This window comes from Dendrobium catenatum, unplaced genomic scaffold, assembly GCF_001605985.2.
Source record: "Dendrobium catenatum unplaced genomic scaffold, ASM160598v2 original_scaffold_93193, whole genome shotgun sequence".
In the NCBI taxonomy this organism is placed as follows: Eukaryota; Viridiplantae; Streptophyta; class Magnoliopsida; order Asparagales; family Orchidaceae; genus Dendrobium; species Dendrobium catenatum.
The window spans coordinates 3,172-20,065 of NW_021411634.1; the positions used below are offsets into that span (position 1 = coordinate 3,172).

A 16,894-nucleotide genomic window follows, 5' to 3' on the forward strand; every position below is an offset into this window, starting at 1 on the left:
TGTGTACTTGTATCCACAGAAGATTTGCTGCACTTACTACATATCCGCTGGTATTATCCATAAATAATTTTGTTTATCATCGTAGCTCACAAGGAATAGTTGTGTTTGTCTATAAGTGAGACGACCTCAATTGTAGTAATATCACAACCTTAATTTCATACCACTTGAGTGTATCTGTCTTCTATTGGATGGTTGTTAGCTGTAGAGACTTCACAGCATCCTTGTTAAAACAGTTCATAGGTACTTTGCATATGAGAGAGATTTCCTACGTTGACTCGTAGGAGCTCGCATCTTTCATCTATCTCTCCCAACATATTGACTGTGAGCACATTTATGTAATTATTGCATGCTAATCATCATAGTTTACTGAGATTTGGTATATTTTCTTGTGCCTCTTGTTATGCTTTGTGTTTGGATTCATCACATGTCACTTATCAACTCTTTTGATCGTAGGGAATTTGGGTATTTGTTGGATACTTGATTGACATTGACTATGAGAGTATCCTCATAATCATTGTATGTTGTGATGTGATTGTTGCTTACAAATGAGTTAATATATTAGTCTGTGAGCCATCTGATGTTGAATGTGTATTCGCCGCCTCACGGGGACCTATCACACTTGTAGAGCACATATCATTATTGTTTGCAGATCAATTTGATTGAATGCTCCGAGTTGCTTCAATTCAGTCATTCCTATTTTGTATATATTTGAGATCCTTTTACTGTGTTTTTTCTTGGAATCAAATCGTTGCTAATGATAGGGACATTACTGCATTTCTTCATGCTTATTTGTAAGATTTATGTAAATGTCACACATCATTCCTTGTGTATGCTCTGTATATGCTTATGTATGCATTCACAACTATGTCACAAGATCTTCATTTGTAAATAATGCATCACAATTGTGTGAAGGAGTCATCATATTCATCACAAGCTTTTGATTGTATGCATCTAAATGACTTATTAGGTACACTATTGATTGTTCACCAATTGTGCATGACTCATATCACATGTCAAAATCCTTGTTTGCATTTTAACTGTTACTCGTTAGAAGTTCTGTGTTGTTTATGCATGGATTATGACACACACTAAAGCTCTCATTTGCTTGAATCTTCCTCCATCACGAGTCCCCTATTGTTCATCCAAGTCTTTACTTGAGTTCAACCATTCAAGTCGAGTTTGGATCAAGTTCTTTGTTCATTTGAGTTTGAACCCAACTAGTTCAAGTCATATTCACTTAATATTCAAATTAAGTCCAAGTTGGAACTCATTAGATTAAAGTATATTTTGTTAATCATTTGCTTTGTGTCCAAACAAAAGTCCATTTCATTGTTCAAGTTCAACGTCAAAATTCCGGTTTTGCTTGAGTCCAAATCAAGTCCACAAATCCGCTGTCAACTTGTTCAAGTCCATGTTCAAATTCAACTGAAGTTCAAGCTCTTTTGTGGTTCATTTAAGTTCTAGTTTAGGTTAAAGTTAAGTTCAAACAAAGTCCACTGTTCATTTAAGTCCAATTTCTTGTTCTTTTGAGTTCAAATCAGAATCAAATGCAGTCTTATATTCACCCGAAATTTCAGCAGCCTCCCGGCGTCTCCCCCATTTAGGGAAAAATTACGGAAAACTGGGCCTCCCACCACGCTAGAGAAAAGCGTGTATGATAGGTGTCCTCGGACGAGGACACCACGACTTTAAAATCTTTGTCCCCACCACGCTAAGAAAAGCATGTATGGGTCTTCAAATGTACCTGTTGCAAGAGAAAAGCAGTTGTTTCCCCGTAGGTACAAAGCCGAGTACGGGTACTTAAGAGTTGTCCTATCCACGCTAAGAAAAGCGTGCACTAGGCTTAATTACCTGCCTCATCGCATGCGTCGCACCGAGTTCTCTCCTATCACGCTAAGAAAAGCGTGTATAGGTGGTTGACCGGCTCGTCACACACACCGAGGATAAGATTTTGGAGCCGAGGGGTCGCTCACCTACCTCGTCGTAGGTCGCACCGGGTTCCCTTCCCACAATGTTAGAGAAAAGCGTGTATGGGCGGTTTGCCGGCTCGGCAGCACACCGAGGTAAGAGTGGTTTTTTTAAAGTAATTATAATTAATTATTATTATTATTATTAACTAATTAGAATTAATTATAATAAAATTTAATTAATTAAAATTAATGTACAATTAATTAATAATTGTAATTAATATTAATTAAACATAATTAATCATGATTAATTAAATACTAATTATAATTAATATAATTAATTGTAATTAAGTTTAATTAATTATCATTAACTTATAATTAAAATTAATTAACTAATAATACTAATAATATTGATAATAATAACTTAATTAAAACAAAATGCCCAAAGGCTGTTCGGCAACATGATTTGGCCGAAGAGGCGCGCGGCATGAGAAAGTTACTCACGACCAGTGAGCTCTTGTTGCTGCTTCCGATCAAACAGGAAGGGAAAGTCGTTCCAGGAGCGAAGTCGAACAACAATGATGGGCCGAAGAAGAGATCGAAGGGAAGAATGTTATCTCCATAGCAAACGAGCGCCTGTTGTAACTTCTGATCCAAATGTCGTGGCTTCCGAGCCGGTTGGAAAGGAAAGTCGTCAATGGAGCCCAGTCGAACAGCGACCAAGGGGCCTAGGAGGCGGCGAGCTCCCGTTGTTCCGTCCCATCCAAATGTCGTAGTTTCTGACCCGACTGGAAGGGAACGTCGGAGTAGGGGCCAAGCCGAACAGCCACGAAAAGCCGAAGAAACGTACGCAAGGGACAATGTTCCCTCGGCAGCGAACGAGCTCCGGTTTGGGCTTTCGAACAAACTGTCGTAACTTTCGTTCGATGACCAGGGAAAGTCGTCGTCGAAGCGCAGTCGAACAACACGAAGGAGTCGAAGTGGCAACGCGAAAGGGAGAGAGATTGCGAGAGAGACCCGAACGCGAGAGAGAGTGAAAAGAGCCCCGAAGGCTTCGTTCTCGCGGCCTTTTAACGGCGTGAGGTCGTGCGAGCGACGTGGGGAGATACGACGTCGGTCGTGTGAGCTGCGTCGAGGACGTGCGACGGCTGCAGCAGGTATGGGATTTTTTTATTTTTGTTTCTTTTAATTTATAGGTCAACAATACAATAAATGGTTATGCGATCTGGAAGATGCTGTGATAGGAAGACTTATCCCAACTGCCACCGGGTTTCTTAGTTTCATTTAAATAGTTCTTTTTTTTTAAAAAAATTTGTTGAAATAATGTTTCCAAGAAACTAACGAAATTCTTGGAGGTACTTTTTCATGTGTCATGCTGGTTTTTGGTGGGGCAGGTGAGGTGGTGGAGAGAAAGACAAGTTATAGACATTGACTTAAGCCTATTTAAAATCCTATTTTAACTAGAATTTCAGATTTTCAGTTAAGTTAAATATTTACCTAATAGTTTATTTGCTACTGCTAAACTCTGTTAAAACTAATGGCCTAAGTTAGATTCCTTAAAGGAAATCTACTTGCACTTTTCCTAATAAATATGGACCTAGTTGCACGATTCTTTATAATCTTTCAGAAAGAGCATTAGTTATCAATAGTTGGATTTGAGTCATTTGACTGTCTTGATTCTTCATTTATTGGTCAATAATTTATGATTTATTATTCTACAATAGTGTTGTTTTGGTTTGCTTGCGGTCTGATCTTGCTTTTTTTTTTTACTTATGCAATGAAATTATTTAATCGGAATCTATTTCTTACTTCTATTCTTGATTTTTAACTCTTGATGTATATTAGAGTTTTAAAATTTATAGTTATACTAGAGTTTACAGTGTGTTATTCTTTCATTTGCATTGTTATCTCTTGGTTTTGAATATTCTTGGTGCTCTTGTGCTCCTGTTATCTTAATGTATGTGCTTCATAAAATTTGCTGCTTCACATCTGCCTGATTTTTTTCTGTTGTGTTGGGTAAAGGAGGAGGTTGAGAAACATCCTTTTATTCTCTTTTGCATTTTTTTATGTATATCCCACTGCATGCTCCAATATAAGGTTATGCTTGAAGTACAGCTCTGAATATCCAATATCTAAATATTATTTTTCTCTATTTATATTTTATTTCATTTTTTTATTTTTCTCTTTCAGGAGATTTTAAGCTGGCAGTTATTGAAAGCTAAATTCAAGGGATGCAAATAGTTCCAGGAACTGGCAAGAGGAAGCATTTGAAAGAAGCTTTGGATGAAAATCCCACACCCGCAAATGAAACTCAGAAGTTTGAAAGTGCAGTGAAACGGCGGAATATATCTCAAACATGCATCCATGAGGTTGCTGTTCCAGATTATTTTAATTCATCAAATGATGAATTGATTCATGGGTCATTAAATAATCCAATATATGATGGATTAATGGCCAAAAAATACCCTTTTAAATTAGATTCATTCCAGCGAGTTTCAATTGCTTGTTTGGAGCGGAATGAGTCTATCTTCGTATCTGCTCACACTTCTGCTGGTAAGACTGCAGTAGCTGAGTATGCTATTGCAATGTCCTTCCGTGACAATAAGAGGGTTATCTATACCTCACCCTTGAAAGCCCTCAGCAATCAAAAGTATAGACAATTAAATCAGGAGTTTTTGGATGTTGGTTTGATGACTGGCGATGTGACCCTCTCACCTCATGCCAATTGTCTAGTCATGACGACAGAGGTACTTAGAGGAATGCTGTATAGGGGCACAAAATTACTTGAGGATGTTGCATGGATTATTTTTGATGAGATCCACTATATGAATGATCGAGAAAGAGGGGTTGTGTGGGAGGAGAGCATAATTTTCTTGCCTCCAACAATCAAGATGGTGTTTTTGTCTGCAACCATGTCAAATGCCATAGAATTTGCGGAGTGGATCTGCAAGTTGCATAAACAGCCCTGTCATGTTGTTTACACGGACTTCAGGCCCACACCTTTATATCACTACGTGTTCCCGGTTGGTGGATCTCAATTATACCTTGTGGTGGATGAGAATGAGCAGATTAAAGAGGATCGTTTTCCAAAATTGCAGGAGACATTCAAAAGAAAAGCAAGTAGACGGATTGCTAAGCGTGGTACTGCTTCAGCTCGAGACATATTCAACATTTTGAAGGTATATCTTGTCTTGCAGTACTGAAGAGGAAGTGAAGCACATATATACTTGTTTGGTTGCACGACATCCCTATCTCTTTCATAATCTGGGCTTGATTTTTATTTCTATTTGTTGTTCATGCTTTATACTTTATACTTGGTCTTATTTGTTTTATATTCTTATCCTTTCTGTATTTTGTAATTCTGATGAGTTTTAATACATCTTAGAGGATACTAGATTTTCATGGCACGATGCATCTTATTATGGGAAATTTTCTTTCCCCATTTTACGCCATACTTTTTGTTTAATTTTTATATTTCTTACCGTGTGCAAATGTGCGCAATTTAGTTTATTTGGAATGTAATTTATTTGACGTATATTTTGATCTCATGTACATCTTAAGAGTTGGTTTGAGTCGTTTGACTTGTTGCAATATGCTACCGATAGATGGAACAGGGGGTGATATATACTGCATGTTTATGTGAATCTATGATAATTTCCTTTTTTTATCGATTTAATATTCAGGATAAGCATTTATATCAGTCTTTTTCTGCATAAGCTGTCGGGAGATATTATTTATAGAAGGAAAATGGTAGCTTTTTAAACACTTAGATTGCTTTGCAATTTTGAAATGCTGCTATAGTCAGACTACCGTTGTAAAACTATGGTTCCTTCTGACATTCTTAATGCTGTATCCGTGCTTCTTTCCCACTTAATGTTAAATGTTCCTTTGAAATATGTATATCTGGTTCTCTTGTTCTAATGTTTGACCTTGTAGCACCTTGGATTTCTTGATCTTGAATTTTGAGCTTTGCATTTGTGATAGATTCATTTGTAGAAGAACCAAAGGTTTGCTCTGCAAGTAGCTCATAGCTGCCGATTCATTTATTTCTTAGATCTTCTATAGTGACTGTAATGCTATTAATGCTATTGCATCTTTTCTTGCTATTTATTTGTTAATTCTTTGTTTCCATCCTAGAAATTGTAATATCATATGCTTTTGATTTGTTTGAATCAAGGTGTGTTCAAGGCATCATGCTAAATATCACGCAGCATTGCTTTTTGTTTCTTATTCTAAAACTAAATGTATAATGAGTGATTATTATTCTTTTTCTTGCTCAGATAATAATGAGGCGAAAATTACAACCAGTAATAATTTTCAGCTTTAGCAGATGGGGGTGCGAGCGGCTTGCTACGTCCATCGCTAAAAGTAAACTTGACTTTAACTCAGATGAAGAAAAGGATGTTGTAGAACATGTTTTTAAAAATGCTATCCTCTGCTTGAGCGAGAAAGATAGAAATTTACCAGCTATTCGGCTAATGCTTCCACCATTTCAACGGGGCATAGCAGTCCATCATTCAGGACTGCTTCCAATAATTAAGGAGTTAGTAGAGTTGCTATTCCAGGAAGGGCTTATCAAAGCTCTTTTTGCCACTGAAACTGTAAGCTCATTGCAATATTTACGATGTAGGTATTTCTTATCGATAACTTTTTGGGGCCATGATCTGGATAGATAAGCTTAGTGACTCGGTGATTTAGGTTTCGTTTGGGATGATTTTCTTACTGCTTCCTAAAGCAGTTTTTTAGTAAAAAATTAAATTTTTTTATTAAAAAACTGCTTTAAGAAGCAGAAAGAAAGTCGTCCCAAACGAAGCCTTAGACTGAAATAGGTGTGGTTGTTTGGTGGATAGGAATGATCAATGAAGTATATTATTGGTGACTCATGTTTGTAAATTTTGTAATTCAGCATTATCATTGTCAGGCTCCTCTTAACAATTTAGGTTAGATTTTGAAGTACTTCTTTTCCGTTTATTGCTGTTTAGAGCTTTACAGTTTTTACTTCTAGTTTGGTTAAATCTTTCTTCACAACTTTTCAGATATTATTAATCTTAAAATGTGTGCTATTTTGCTCGCTATAGTTTGCTATGGGCCTGAATATGCCTGCAAAGACCGTTGTTTTCACATCTGTGAGAAAATGGGATGGTGTCAGGCATCGTTACATTGGATCTGGTGAATACATTCAGGTAAATGAAGATTCCTTTTTTATGATATGGGTATCACAAAAATAAGTCATGGCTCAATCCTTTTTCAAAAGTCTTACATGTATCTTTACATCCTTTTACTAATAAGCATTGGTTTGTGGCACCTGCATATCCCATGAATAGATGAGTGGAAGAGCTGGCCGTCGTGGTAAAGATGAGCGTGGCATTAGCATTATAATGATTAATGAGAAGGTAAGTGCATCGTAATCATGAACTTGTTCCTATAGTTTGCAGTCTTTATTCAGTTTAGTGTTCCTTTTCTTCTTTGCTTTCTGTCTATACGGATTTTAGGTGTCCATGTTATATTATAGCTTCAAAATATGCAAAGAAATTGCGATAGTAAAATTCAGAGTTCGTGACATTTTCTAAGACCTGCCAAAAGTTTTTGATAAAGTAGAACGTTCATTTAAATTTTTAAGCATTTAAAGATCATAAAACCAAGTAGCCTTTGGCTGTTCTTCTGTACCTTAATTTTAATCTGTTTTTTGTTTTTACCTGCTTTGTTTCTAGTTTTGCGTTTTGACAAACATAACTGAATCTTGTCTAGGTTTTGTTATTATGTATATGAAAAGTTTTAGTTCAGAAGCTTGCTAGAATTATAGTACATTGGACTTCTTAAACACGCGATAACTTGCCCTGATATTAAGCATATGTGTGGACTCTTTTTTTTTGTAGTGTGGGATTAAAATATGGTCCCTCATCCGGCTATTTGTGTGTGTAGCCAATTTAAGCTTAGAATATCATATTTCTCAAATTTAATCTCTTGAGTACAACATTGATCACAAATGATCTTCATGGACTAAACTGATATTAATTTTATATGATTGAGGGACTTAATTATCTAAATTAGGTTCAATTTTGTTTCCCAATTTCTTTCAATTTCTACTTGGCGAACTATTTGGGGCCAATTTTTAGAGATTAAATTGGAAACATGTAATAATACTAGGTTATGAAATTGACTACATAACAGTAGTCAGATGATAATTTTAAGCTCTTTTTTTTTTTGAACAGGTCATCCTTATATAGGCGTGTTTGATTGTTTTATGTTTATGAAATGTCTTGGAAGTAAAAAATGTGAAAAGAGCAGTAGAAAAATGTAGGAATACTAGAAATGATGGCTGATTTTGTATTATCACTTCAATACGAACAAGATACATGCGATCTCTGATTAGAGAGAGATCGACTCTCCCAAACAACCTAGACGGCAGTAGGAATCCCTCAAAGAAAAAAAAAACTACAGCAAACACAAATCACACATATACCTGAAAATACAATAGTGTTAGCCCTAAATAGGCTCTCATAATTTCCTCCTAAATCAGCCTCTTTTCTTACTTGATTTCCTCCCCCATTTGAATTCAATTTGGATCCCTTTCCCTAATACTTTTCCCCCAATTTTAATTAAAGCCTTCATGATTATCTCTCCCTCTATTTTTCCACCTTACATATGGAATTAAATCTTTTTTGGGATCCGCAAGGGGGACCAAACCCCCTCCTTGTTTCCTGTTGGGTTCGACACCTCTAAACCAAGCGGAAGGCTTCCACCCCTCTTGTTGGGCATAACAATACTCGCCCCTTACATGCGCACCTTTTCCTCAATGTGGAAGGATGTGAACTGTCTCTTGATCGTCTCATATAGCTCCCATATAGTATCGTGCTCCAACAAATCCTACCACTTGATTAACGCTTCATGTACCCCTATTTCAACAAATCCTACTCCTAGGGGTTCCACAACGACCTCCATTTATTTTGTCAATGTTGGGGGAAGTGAATATGATTTGTGATCTCCTATCACCTTCTTAAACTGTGAGATATGAAAGACGGGGTGCAATGCTAATGAAGTTGGTAGCCTCAATTGATAGGCCACTGCTCCAATGCGTTCCAAAACCTCATAGGTCCTAAAGATCATGGGGACAATTTCTTATTCTTTCTCCTAGCTAGTGCCTTTTGCCTATAGGGCCTCAGTTTTAAATAAACATTGTCTCCTTGCTCAAATTTTACTTCTCTCCTGTGCTCATCAGCCTTTCTTTTTCATAATTTACTGGTTCTCAACAGATGTTCCTTGAGTTCAGATAAGGCCTGTCGCTCTCCTCAAGTACTGATCTACACTGGATACTAGTGTAGTGCTATGTTCATAATGAATCAAATGAGATGAATCTCTCCCATAGAGAATCTTGAAAGGGGTGGTCCGTGCTGCTGAATGATACGAGGTGTTGTATCACTATTTGACCCAAGCAATCCACTTCGCCTAACTCTTTGGTGTACCTGATATAAATCATCTCAATTAGGTCTCTACACTTTATTGACCACCTCTATCTGGCCATTTGTCTGGGGATGGTATGCTATGATTCTCTTCAGAATTGTCCAATGTAAACAAAACATCTCCTTCCAGAAATGGCTAAGGAGTACCTTGTTTCTGTTTGACATAATGGATTCTAAAAATTCATAAAAGCACACCACCTCTCGTATGAAAGCAGTAGCCATAGAAATCCCGATGTACAGGTGCTTCAGAAAAATGAAGTGTGCATATTTGCTCAGGCGATCCACTACTACCAGTATCACCAAAAATCTCTCCGAACAAGGCAACCCTCAATGAAATCCATCGTCACCTCCTCTCACACCCTCTATGGCAGAGCTAGAGGTTGTAGTAACCTTGATGGCTATATGGTTAAGTAATTGTGCCTCTGGAATACATCACATCTCGCCACCCAGTCCTCTACATCGCGGCGTATCCCCACACAGTATAATTCTGCTAACAAGTGGCTGTAGGTCTTCTGAGCCTCTGAATGTCCTCCAATTGCGCTGTCACGAAACTTCTGCAATAGCTTGGACATGTATCTTAACCCCTCAATAAGACAAATCTCTCCTGATATAACAGCTGGGCTCCTCTCAATGTATAATCGGGATGACTGCCTGGGTTCTGTAGCAACTCGACTCTAATCTTCCATAGTCCCTCATCTCGTTCACTCTCCTATTTCAAAGCTTCCCAATCCAAACCATAGGTACTGACAGAGCTGTCAATTGGGGCTCTTCCATCTTCCGTGATAGTGCATCTGTGGCTTTATTCTCTAGAATTGGGTGATACTGAATCTCGAAGTCATAGCCTAATAACTTGGAGATCCACCTCTGATGCTCCTCAGTCAACACCTTATGCTCCAGTAGAAACATAAAACTCCTCTAATATGTCCTGACGACAAAGTGTTGTCCCAACAAATAAGGTAGCCATTTTTGGATGGCCAAGACAATCGTCATCAACTCCCACTCGTAAATAGACTTGTGCCTTGCCTTGGTTGTGAGCAACTAGGTGAAAGAAGCAATGGGCCTATGATCTTGCATGAGCACTTTCCCCAGACCTAAAATCCCTCTCAGCTCCTCATGTTCTTAACTAAAGGTCATTCCAACACAGCCTTAATCTTGGACTAGTCTGTTGCTACCCCTGTTTTTTTCACCGCATGTCCCAGGTACTCCACCTGTGGCTGTGCAAACGAAATTTTATTCAGGTTGGCATATAGTTGGTGCTCTCGCATCGTCCCAATATAGTCCTTAAGTGACCTAAATTTTCTGCCTCTGTACGATTGTTGATTAGGATATCATTAAAGAATACCAAGACAAACTTTCTGAGGTAGGGTTGAAAAGCCCGATTTATGAGGGGCTGAAAGCTAGGATGTTGGTAAAGCAAAAAGGTATCACCAAAAACTTATAGTGACCCTCATGAGTCATGAAGGCTGTCTTATGCACATCCCCCAGCTTCATTATGATCTGATGGTACCTTGATTTCAGGTCAATTTTTGAGAAGATGATCTCCCAAAAAGCTCATCCAACTACTCATCAATCAAGGGGTTAGGAAACTTATCCAACATAATTTTCTTGTTTAGGCCCCTGTATTCTACGCAAAACCTCCAACTGCCATCCTTTTTCACTAGTAGAATTTGACCGAAAAAGGCCTCACACTAGACCTAATAACTCCTACCTTCAACATCTCTTTGATGTGCATTTCTATCTCATCCTTCTGAATCTGCTGGTATCGATACAGTCGAACACTGATAGGAGAAGCCCCCTCTTTCAGGGTAATGGTATGCTCGTGCTCCCAGGGTGGTGGTAATATGCCCGACTGCTAATAAATCTTAGGAAAGTGCTGCAGAAGCTGATATACATAATTAGGAACCTCTTCCCACTCATAATCTCGAATCCCTTCCAGGCTCTACAGCTTCAACAAGTAGCCCAATCTTGTTCCTTGTATTGCCTTAACCTTGGTTTTGAGTGAAACCATGGTTCTGCACATGTTGACATCTCCTCACAGCACCACCTTCTTCCCCTCTACCTGAATTCCATAGTGAAGGACTTCCAGCCCACCTTTGTCTCCTCGATCGTCTGTAGCCACTTCATCCCTAGGATTACATCAGTGCTTCCCAAATCCAGGCGACAAAATCCTCTACTATCTGTATGCCCTGGAGTGCCACTACCAACCTGCTACAAATTCCCCTGCTCTCCATCTTTCTTGTCTCCATCATGATTCCAAAGCTCCTTGTATCCATCAAATTCAATCCCAATTAGTCCACAACCCAATTGAAGATGAAGTTATGAGTTGCCTCACTATCCACCAAGACCACCACTGGTTGTTTCTCAATTTTTTCTCTCACCTACATGGTATGATTTGGAGTGAATCCCACCATAAGTTTAGGGACACCTCTGCCTGTCCATAAGTAAATGTGTTATTTCCTCGCTTTTCTCCTCTCCCTCGTAGACCATTTAGACCTGAAGGGCTCGATTATTACACCTGCGTCCTGACGTAAATCTCTCATCACACTTGAAGCATAGCCCTTTTTCCCGCGCCTATCCTGCACCTCAGCTTCTGTAAAGTGCTTAAAATTTCCCCCAAGACGAACTACAGTGCTTTTCTCTTTTGGCGCTTCCTCTGAAATGACATCATCTGAGTCCTTAATATCAATGTCATATAGGTATTCCTGTAAGCCCCTCTCATGGTGTGCTTTGGCTAACCTTCTCCCTTTGATATTTTTCTTCCACTCTCTGAGCAAGCTCCATCATTTCCCTCGGCCCCTAGATCTCAATACTCTGAGCTTTGCTCGTTCTTTCCCTAAGTCCCTCCATGAAATTTCCTTCCAACCCTTTCTCAAAAATTCCCCTCAATCTTTACAACAGCTACTCAAACTTCTCCCTATACTCCATGACTCTTCCCTTTTGAGTTAAAGCATTGAACTACTTGTGGAGGTCTCCTTCTCGAATGGCTCGAAAATGTTCCAACAAAAACTCATTAAATTCCCCCCATGAATAGATCGGAAACCTAGCCTCCCTCCACTGGAACCAAGCTAAGGGCTTTTCCCTCGAAACATAGCCCTTCCACCATGAGCTTTTCCCCTTCCGTCAATTCGTGATAGCAAAGTAATGCTCCAACTTATACACAAAATCCTGAGCACCTTCCTATTAAAAATTAGCATATTTAACTTCCTTGATCTCGCATCCATACCCCAATGGCTTCTCCCTCCAGTAGTTCCCATGACTCTTCCCTTTTTGAGTTAAAGCATTGAACTGCTTGTGGAGGTCTCCTTCCCGAATGGCTCGAAACTGTTCCAACAAAAACTCATTAAATTCCCCCCATGAATAGATTAGAAACCTAGCCTCCCTCCACTGGAACCAAGCTAAGGGCTTTTCCCTTGAAACATAGCCCTTACGCCATGAGCTTTTCCCCTTCCGTCAGTATGTAATAGCAAAGTAACGCTCCAACTGATACACAAAATCTTGAGCACCTTCCTATTAAAAATTGGCATATTTAACTTCCTTGATCTCACATCCATACCCCAATAGCTTCTCCCTCCAGTAGTTCCTCCCGTGTAATGATGATGTGATTCTCTTCCTACCTCCCTTGGTTGATTTGGATCCCATGGCTCCACCCAACCATTACCTTCTTTAGTCCACCTCTTTCCATGCATGTGTGGTTTCCCGAAGGATTCGGCCTCCCCCTTCTTGTTTTCATTCCTTCAGAATACCCCGATCCACCCACCATCAGTGCCCCCTGTGGTTGTCCCTTGTGGGAAAACACTCTCCACTCCATCATCATCTCCCGGAATTTCCTTTCCCTTTGGTTGAGCTTGGGAAATCGCCTGTGAGGCTTTGACTGCATTTCGATCATCTTCTTCATCATGTCTTCCAAGTTTTCAAAGCAATTCTCTATGAATAAGAGCCTTCCTTCCATGCCAGAATATCTTTCCTCCATTCGGCCATGAGTTGTTCTATGTTTCCTTTCGGTGCATCCATCTTTTTTGCTGTCATTTGTCCTACTTTGATACCAATGTGATATGCCTTGGAAGTAAAAACAACAAAAATAATAGTAGAAAGATGTTGGAATAGCAGAAACACTAGTTGATTTTGTATTATTACTTCGATACGAAGCAAGATACATGTGATTTATGATTGGAGAGGTAGATCGGCTCTCCCAAACAACCTAGACGCTGTTGGTAAGTCTTCAAAGAAAAGAACTACAGCACACATAAATCACACATATCCTTGGAAATACAACAATGTTAGCCTTAAATAGGCTCCCCTAATTCCCTCATAAATAAGCCCTTTTCCTTACTTGATTCCCTCTTCAATTTGAATTCAATTTGGATCTCTTTCCCTAACTTATTACCCCCCAAATTTAATTAAAACTTTCATGATTATCTCTCCCTATATTTCCCCTCCTCACATATGATATTAAATCTTTTCTGGACCCCACAAGGGGGTCGAACTCCCTCCCTGTTTCCTGCTGGGTTCATCTCCTCTGAACCAGGCGGAAGGCTTCCACCTCTATTGCTAGGCATATCCGTTTCTAAAGCATAGAATCGAGAGACAAAGATGAGCATCATGCTACCAAGAATGACATAACTTTATGAAGGGCCAATATTTTTTCCTTATTTGTTTAATAACCCTTTATGTTAATTTTTATTTTATTTTTGCAGTTTTTTTGCTTTGCAGTGTAGTTTATAAATCCTTATTTCCTAGTGTAGCAAGGATATAATTGTTGGGACTTAAGAAGGCGAACCATTTTACTCCAGTACTGCACATGAGATAACTCATCATTTTGCAACACAAATCTGGCAAATATAGAAAGAGAAAATAATTTAGTATTAAAATGTAAACAGCGTTGGAAAAAAACTCCCTTATGTGAGAAGGAAATAACATTCTGAAAATCAGTCCATTTGTTGCTTGATTTTCCAAGAAAGCATTCTAAGGTAGCATCTTATGAGTTTCTGAAGATGCTTAATGTTTTTTTTTTTTCCAGATGAAAATGGATGTTCTCAAGGACATGGTTTTGGGTAAACCTGCCCCTTTGGTTAGCACTTTCAGGTTGAGTTATCACAGTATTCTAAATTTACTGAGCCGTGCTGAGGGTCAATTTACAGCCGAGCATGTTATCAAGAATTCATTCCACCAGTTCCAATATGAGAAGGTCTGTTCTAGAGTCTTACTTTTTTTTTTTTTTTTTTAATGGGAAACCCACGGAGGGGCCTTACGCGTTGATATAAATCAAAATTACAAATCCTTAAAGGGTTTATCAGCCCACTACCGCTCGAAAGAGCTACAAAATTTAAAGAAAAAAAACCTAAGAGCCAATTAACCCCATCTAAATCAATTACAAAAATGCCTAGATACAATCTAAGGCGACGTTGAAAAAGCGTCCAAAAAAGAAAGATAAAAAGATACTTGTTCAGCTCAGTCTTTCTACCCAAAATCAGCTTGCAAGCTGCAAAAATTCTGCAAAACAACACAAAGAAACAAGAAAAGTTAGCAGCAAAAATAAACTTAAAAAACTTACCAGAGTAGCAGATATGCCAAAAAACCCAAGCTTGACTCAAGATGAACAATCTCCAAGAACACTTCTCTTCCGCCACCCAACTCACAAAACCAGTCAGGAACAATCCAGAAATAACACTCACAACCTGCACAGAAGAACACCTCCACAAAACCAAAATGTTGTAAAAACAAACCTTCCAGACAGAATTACAGTAATAAGAGAGCATTTGTGACCTGTTAATAATACGCATGCCATTCTTACAAATCCCCTTAACAAGACGGATGAACTTGACAGTCCAATACCAATAAAAACAATTAAAATAGTCAGTAAAGAACACTGTAAAATAAACCCCAAACAACTATACCAAAGCTTCCCAGAATTGTGCCTAGCAGTCCCCCCCGGACATCACAAACTGCTCCAACACCGCCCCAAGCATAAAAAACCAAAACCGAAACAAATAAGACCCAGAATCTGAGAACAGGGAAAAAACCTAATTCCTTCCAGCCAACAAACCCTCCCAGCCAACCAACCAAATAAAAACAGGAAAAGCCACACCAATGAACAGCAGACAAACAACGGCTAATGATGTCTAATGTAAGGTAAACCAGTACGATCCAGGTTAACCAAACCTTTAACAACCACAGGAATATCAATATCATTAAACTCAGTGAAAGTAGTAAAAGTGCAGCCCAGTTTCACCAAAGCATCAGCACACCCATTTTCCTCCCGTAATATATGAGAGATCTTAAAATTTAAATTACAAAGAGCTTGTTTCAATTGCCTAATCAGATAAAAATTCTCAGCATTAAACAAATGCGTACTTCTGATAATGTAAAATAAGAATAGCATCGACCTCAATCCGGACCTTATTAAAGCCTAACTTAAATTCTAGAGTCTTACTTGTTTACTCATTTATTTCATGCGAACTCAAGTAGTTTTAAGTTATGGAGATATTTAAAGTCTTTTTTCTTTTTTTCTTTTTCTTTCTTTTTTTTACCTAGTCTTGGTCAGGCATGAACAAAAAGATTTCAAAGTTGGAAACAGAAGTGGCTATGATTGAATCCTCAGGCGAGGTAATGTGTCAGTTTGCATTGAATATCTTTAAATTCAATGTCTATGCTCTATATTGACTTGATTTTTTTAGCATAGACTGAAGTTGCTGATTATCATAATTTGGAACTTGAAATTGCTCAACTTGAAAAGAAGATCATGTCTGGAATCACCAGGTCAACTGTCAAGGTAAGTCACATAGCTTGATCCTTTATTATTGGTCCCTTCTTATAGATCAACTTTGGAAAGGTCTGACATAAATGTTAGGCATCTATCATATTTTTCAAATTTCATGAAACTTGTTGATGAAGTTTTTTGTTTCTTAGTTCTTTAAGTTAAAGATGCTTATTCCTAGGTTTGAAAGTGATATGTCGTTAGTCTGAAGTGATAATGTCTTATATCTCACTTTTATGCTTCATCAGGACATGCGTATCAAACCCCCGGAACTTACTGAATTACTCTTTAAAATTAAAGAACTGAAGCATAAATTAGCTGCTCATCCACTGCATGAGGTATGTATTTACTTTGTTTGGTACTGTATTTTGTAGCTGATAAGTTTTATAATGGGAAGAACTATTATATTACACCAGTTGCATGTAGCTTTCTTTGATTTGTTGGTTGGAGCTATGGCTCCCAATCAAGAGGTCTTGAATTCGAAGCTTGCGTATACGATGGTCATGTGAATTTACCTTAATTAGCCTAAATGTCAAAAAAAAAAAAAAAAAAAAAACACCAGTTGCTTTGTGCTCCCTTCTTGTCTAGCCAAACTGAGAAGCAATACAAATGGTTCCAAATAAAAGCTTAGCTAAATCTTGAAATCCATCGGCTTAAGTCCAAGATGAGGGATTCTAAGGTGATCTAGTGAACTTTTTTTTTCCTCCCATCCACTATCAACTTCATCGTGAGTGCTACCCAATTAACTTTGGTGTCTCCCAAGGTCTGCAGCC

At 38.3% G+C, this 16,894-nt stretch overlaps 1 protein-coding gene across 1 annotated transcript; it reads left to right on the forward strand.

Annotated features, from left to right (window-relative positions):
• The first annotated feature begins 4,138 nt into the window (after positions 1 to 4,138).
• LOC110099286 (DExH-box ATP-dependent RNA helicase DExH10-like) lies at positions 4,139 to 16,630 on the forward strand. The gene is made up of 9 exons (XM_020826382.1): positions 4,139 to 5,086; positions 6,188 to 6,508; positions 6,986 to 7,090; positions 7,232 to 7,300; positions 14,385 to 14,552; positions 15,899 to 15,970; positions 16,047 to 16,136; positions 16,370 to 16,459; positions 16,538 to 16,630. The coding sequence occupies exons 1-9, from the start codon at positions 4,139 to 4,141 to the stop codon at positions 16,628 to 16,630; spliced, it is 1,956 nt and encodes a 651-aa protein (XP_020682041.1).
• The last annotated feature ends 264 nt before the right edge of the window (positions 16,631 to 16,894 follow it).

Bases quoted from the DNA above. Each gene is read 5' to 3' on its own strand.
- LOC110099286 (XM_020826382.1), top strand. From the start codon at position 4,139: ATGCAAATAGTTCCAGGAACTGGCAAGAGGAAGCATTTGAAAGAAGCT. The intron at 6,509-6,985 runs GTAAGCTCATTG...TGCTCGCTATAG, and splicing joins CTCTTTTTGCCACTGAAACT to TTTGCTATGGGCCTGAATAT. The intron at 7,091-7,231 runs GTAAATGAAGAT...TCCCATGAATAG, and splicing joins GATCTGGTGAATACATTCAG to ATGAGTGGAAGAGCTGGCCG.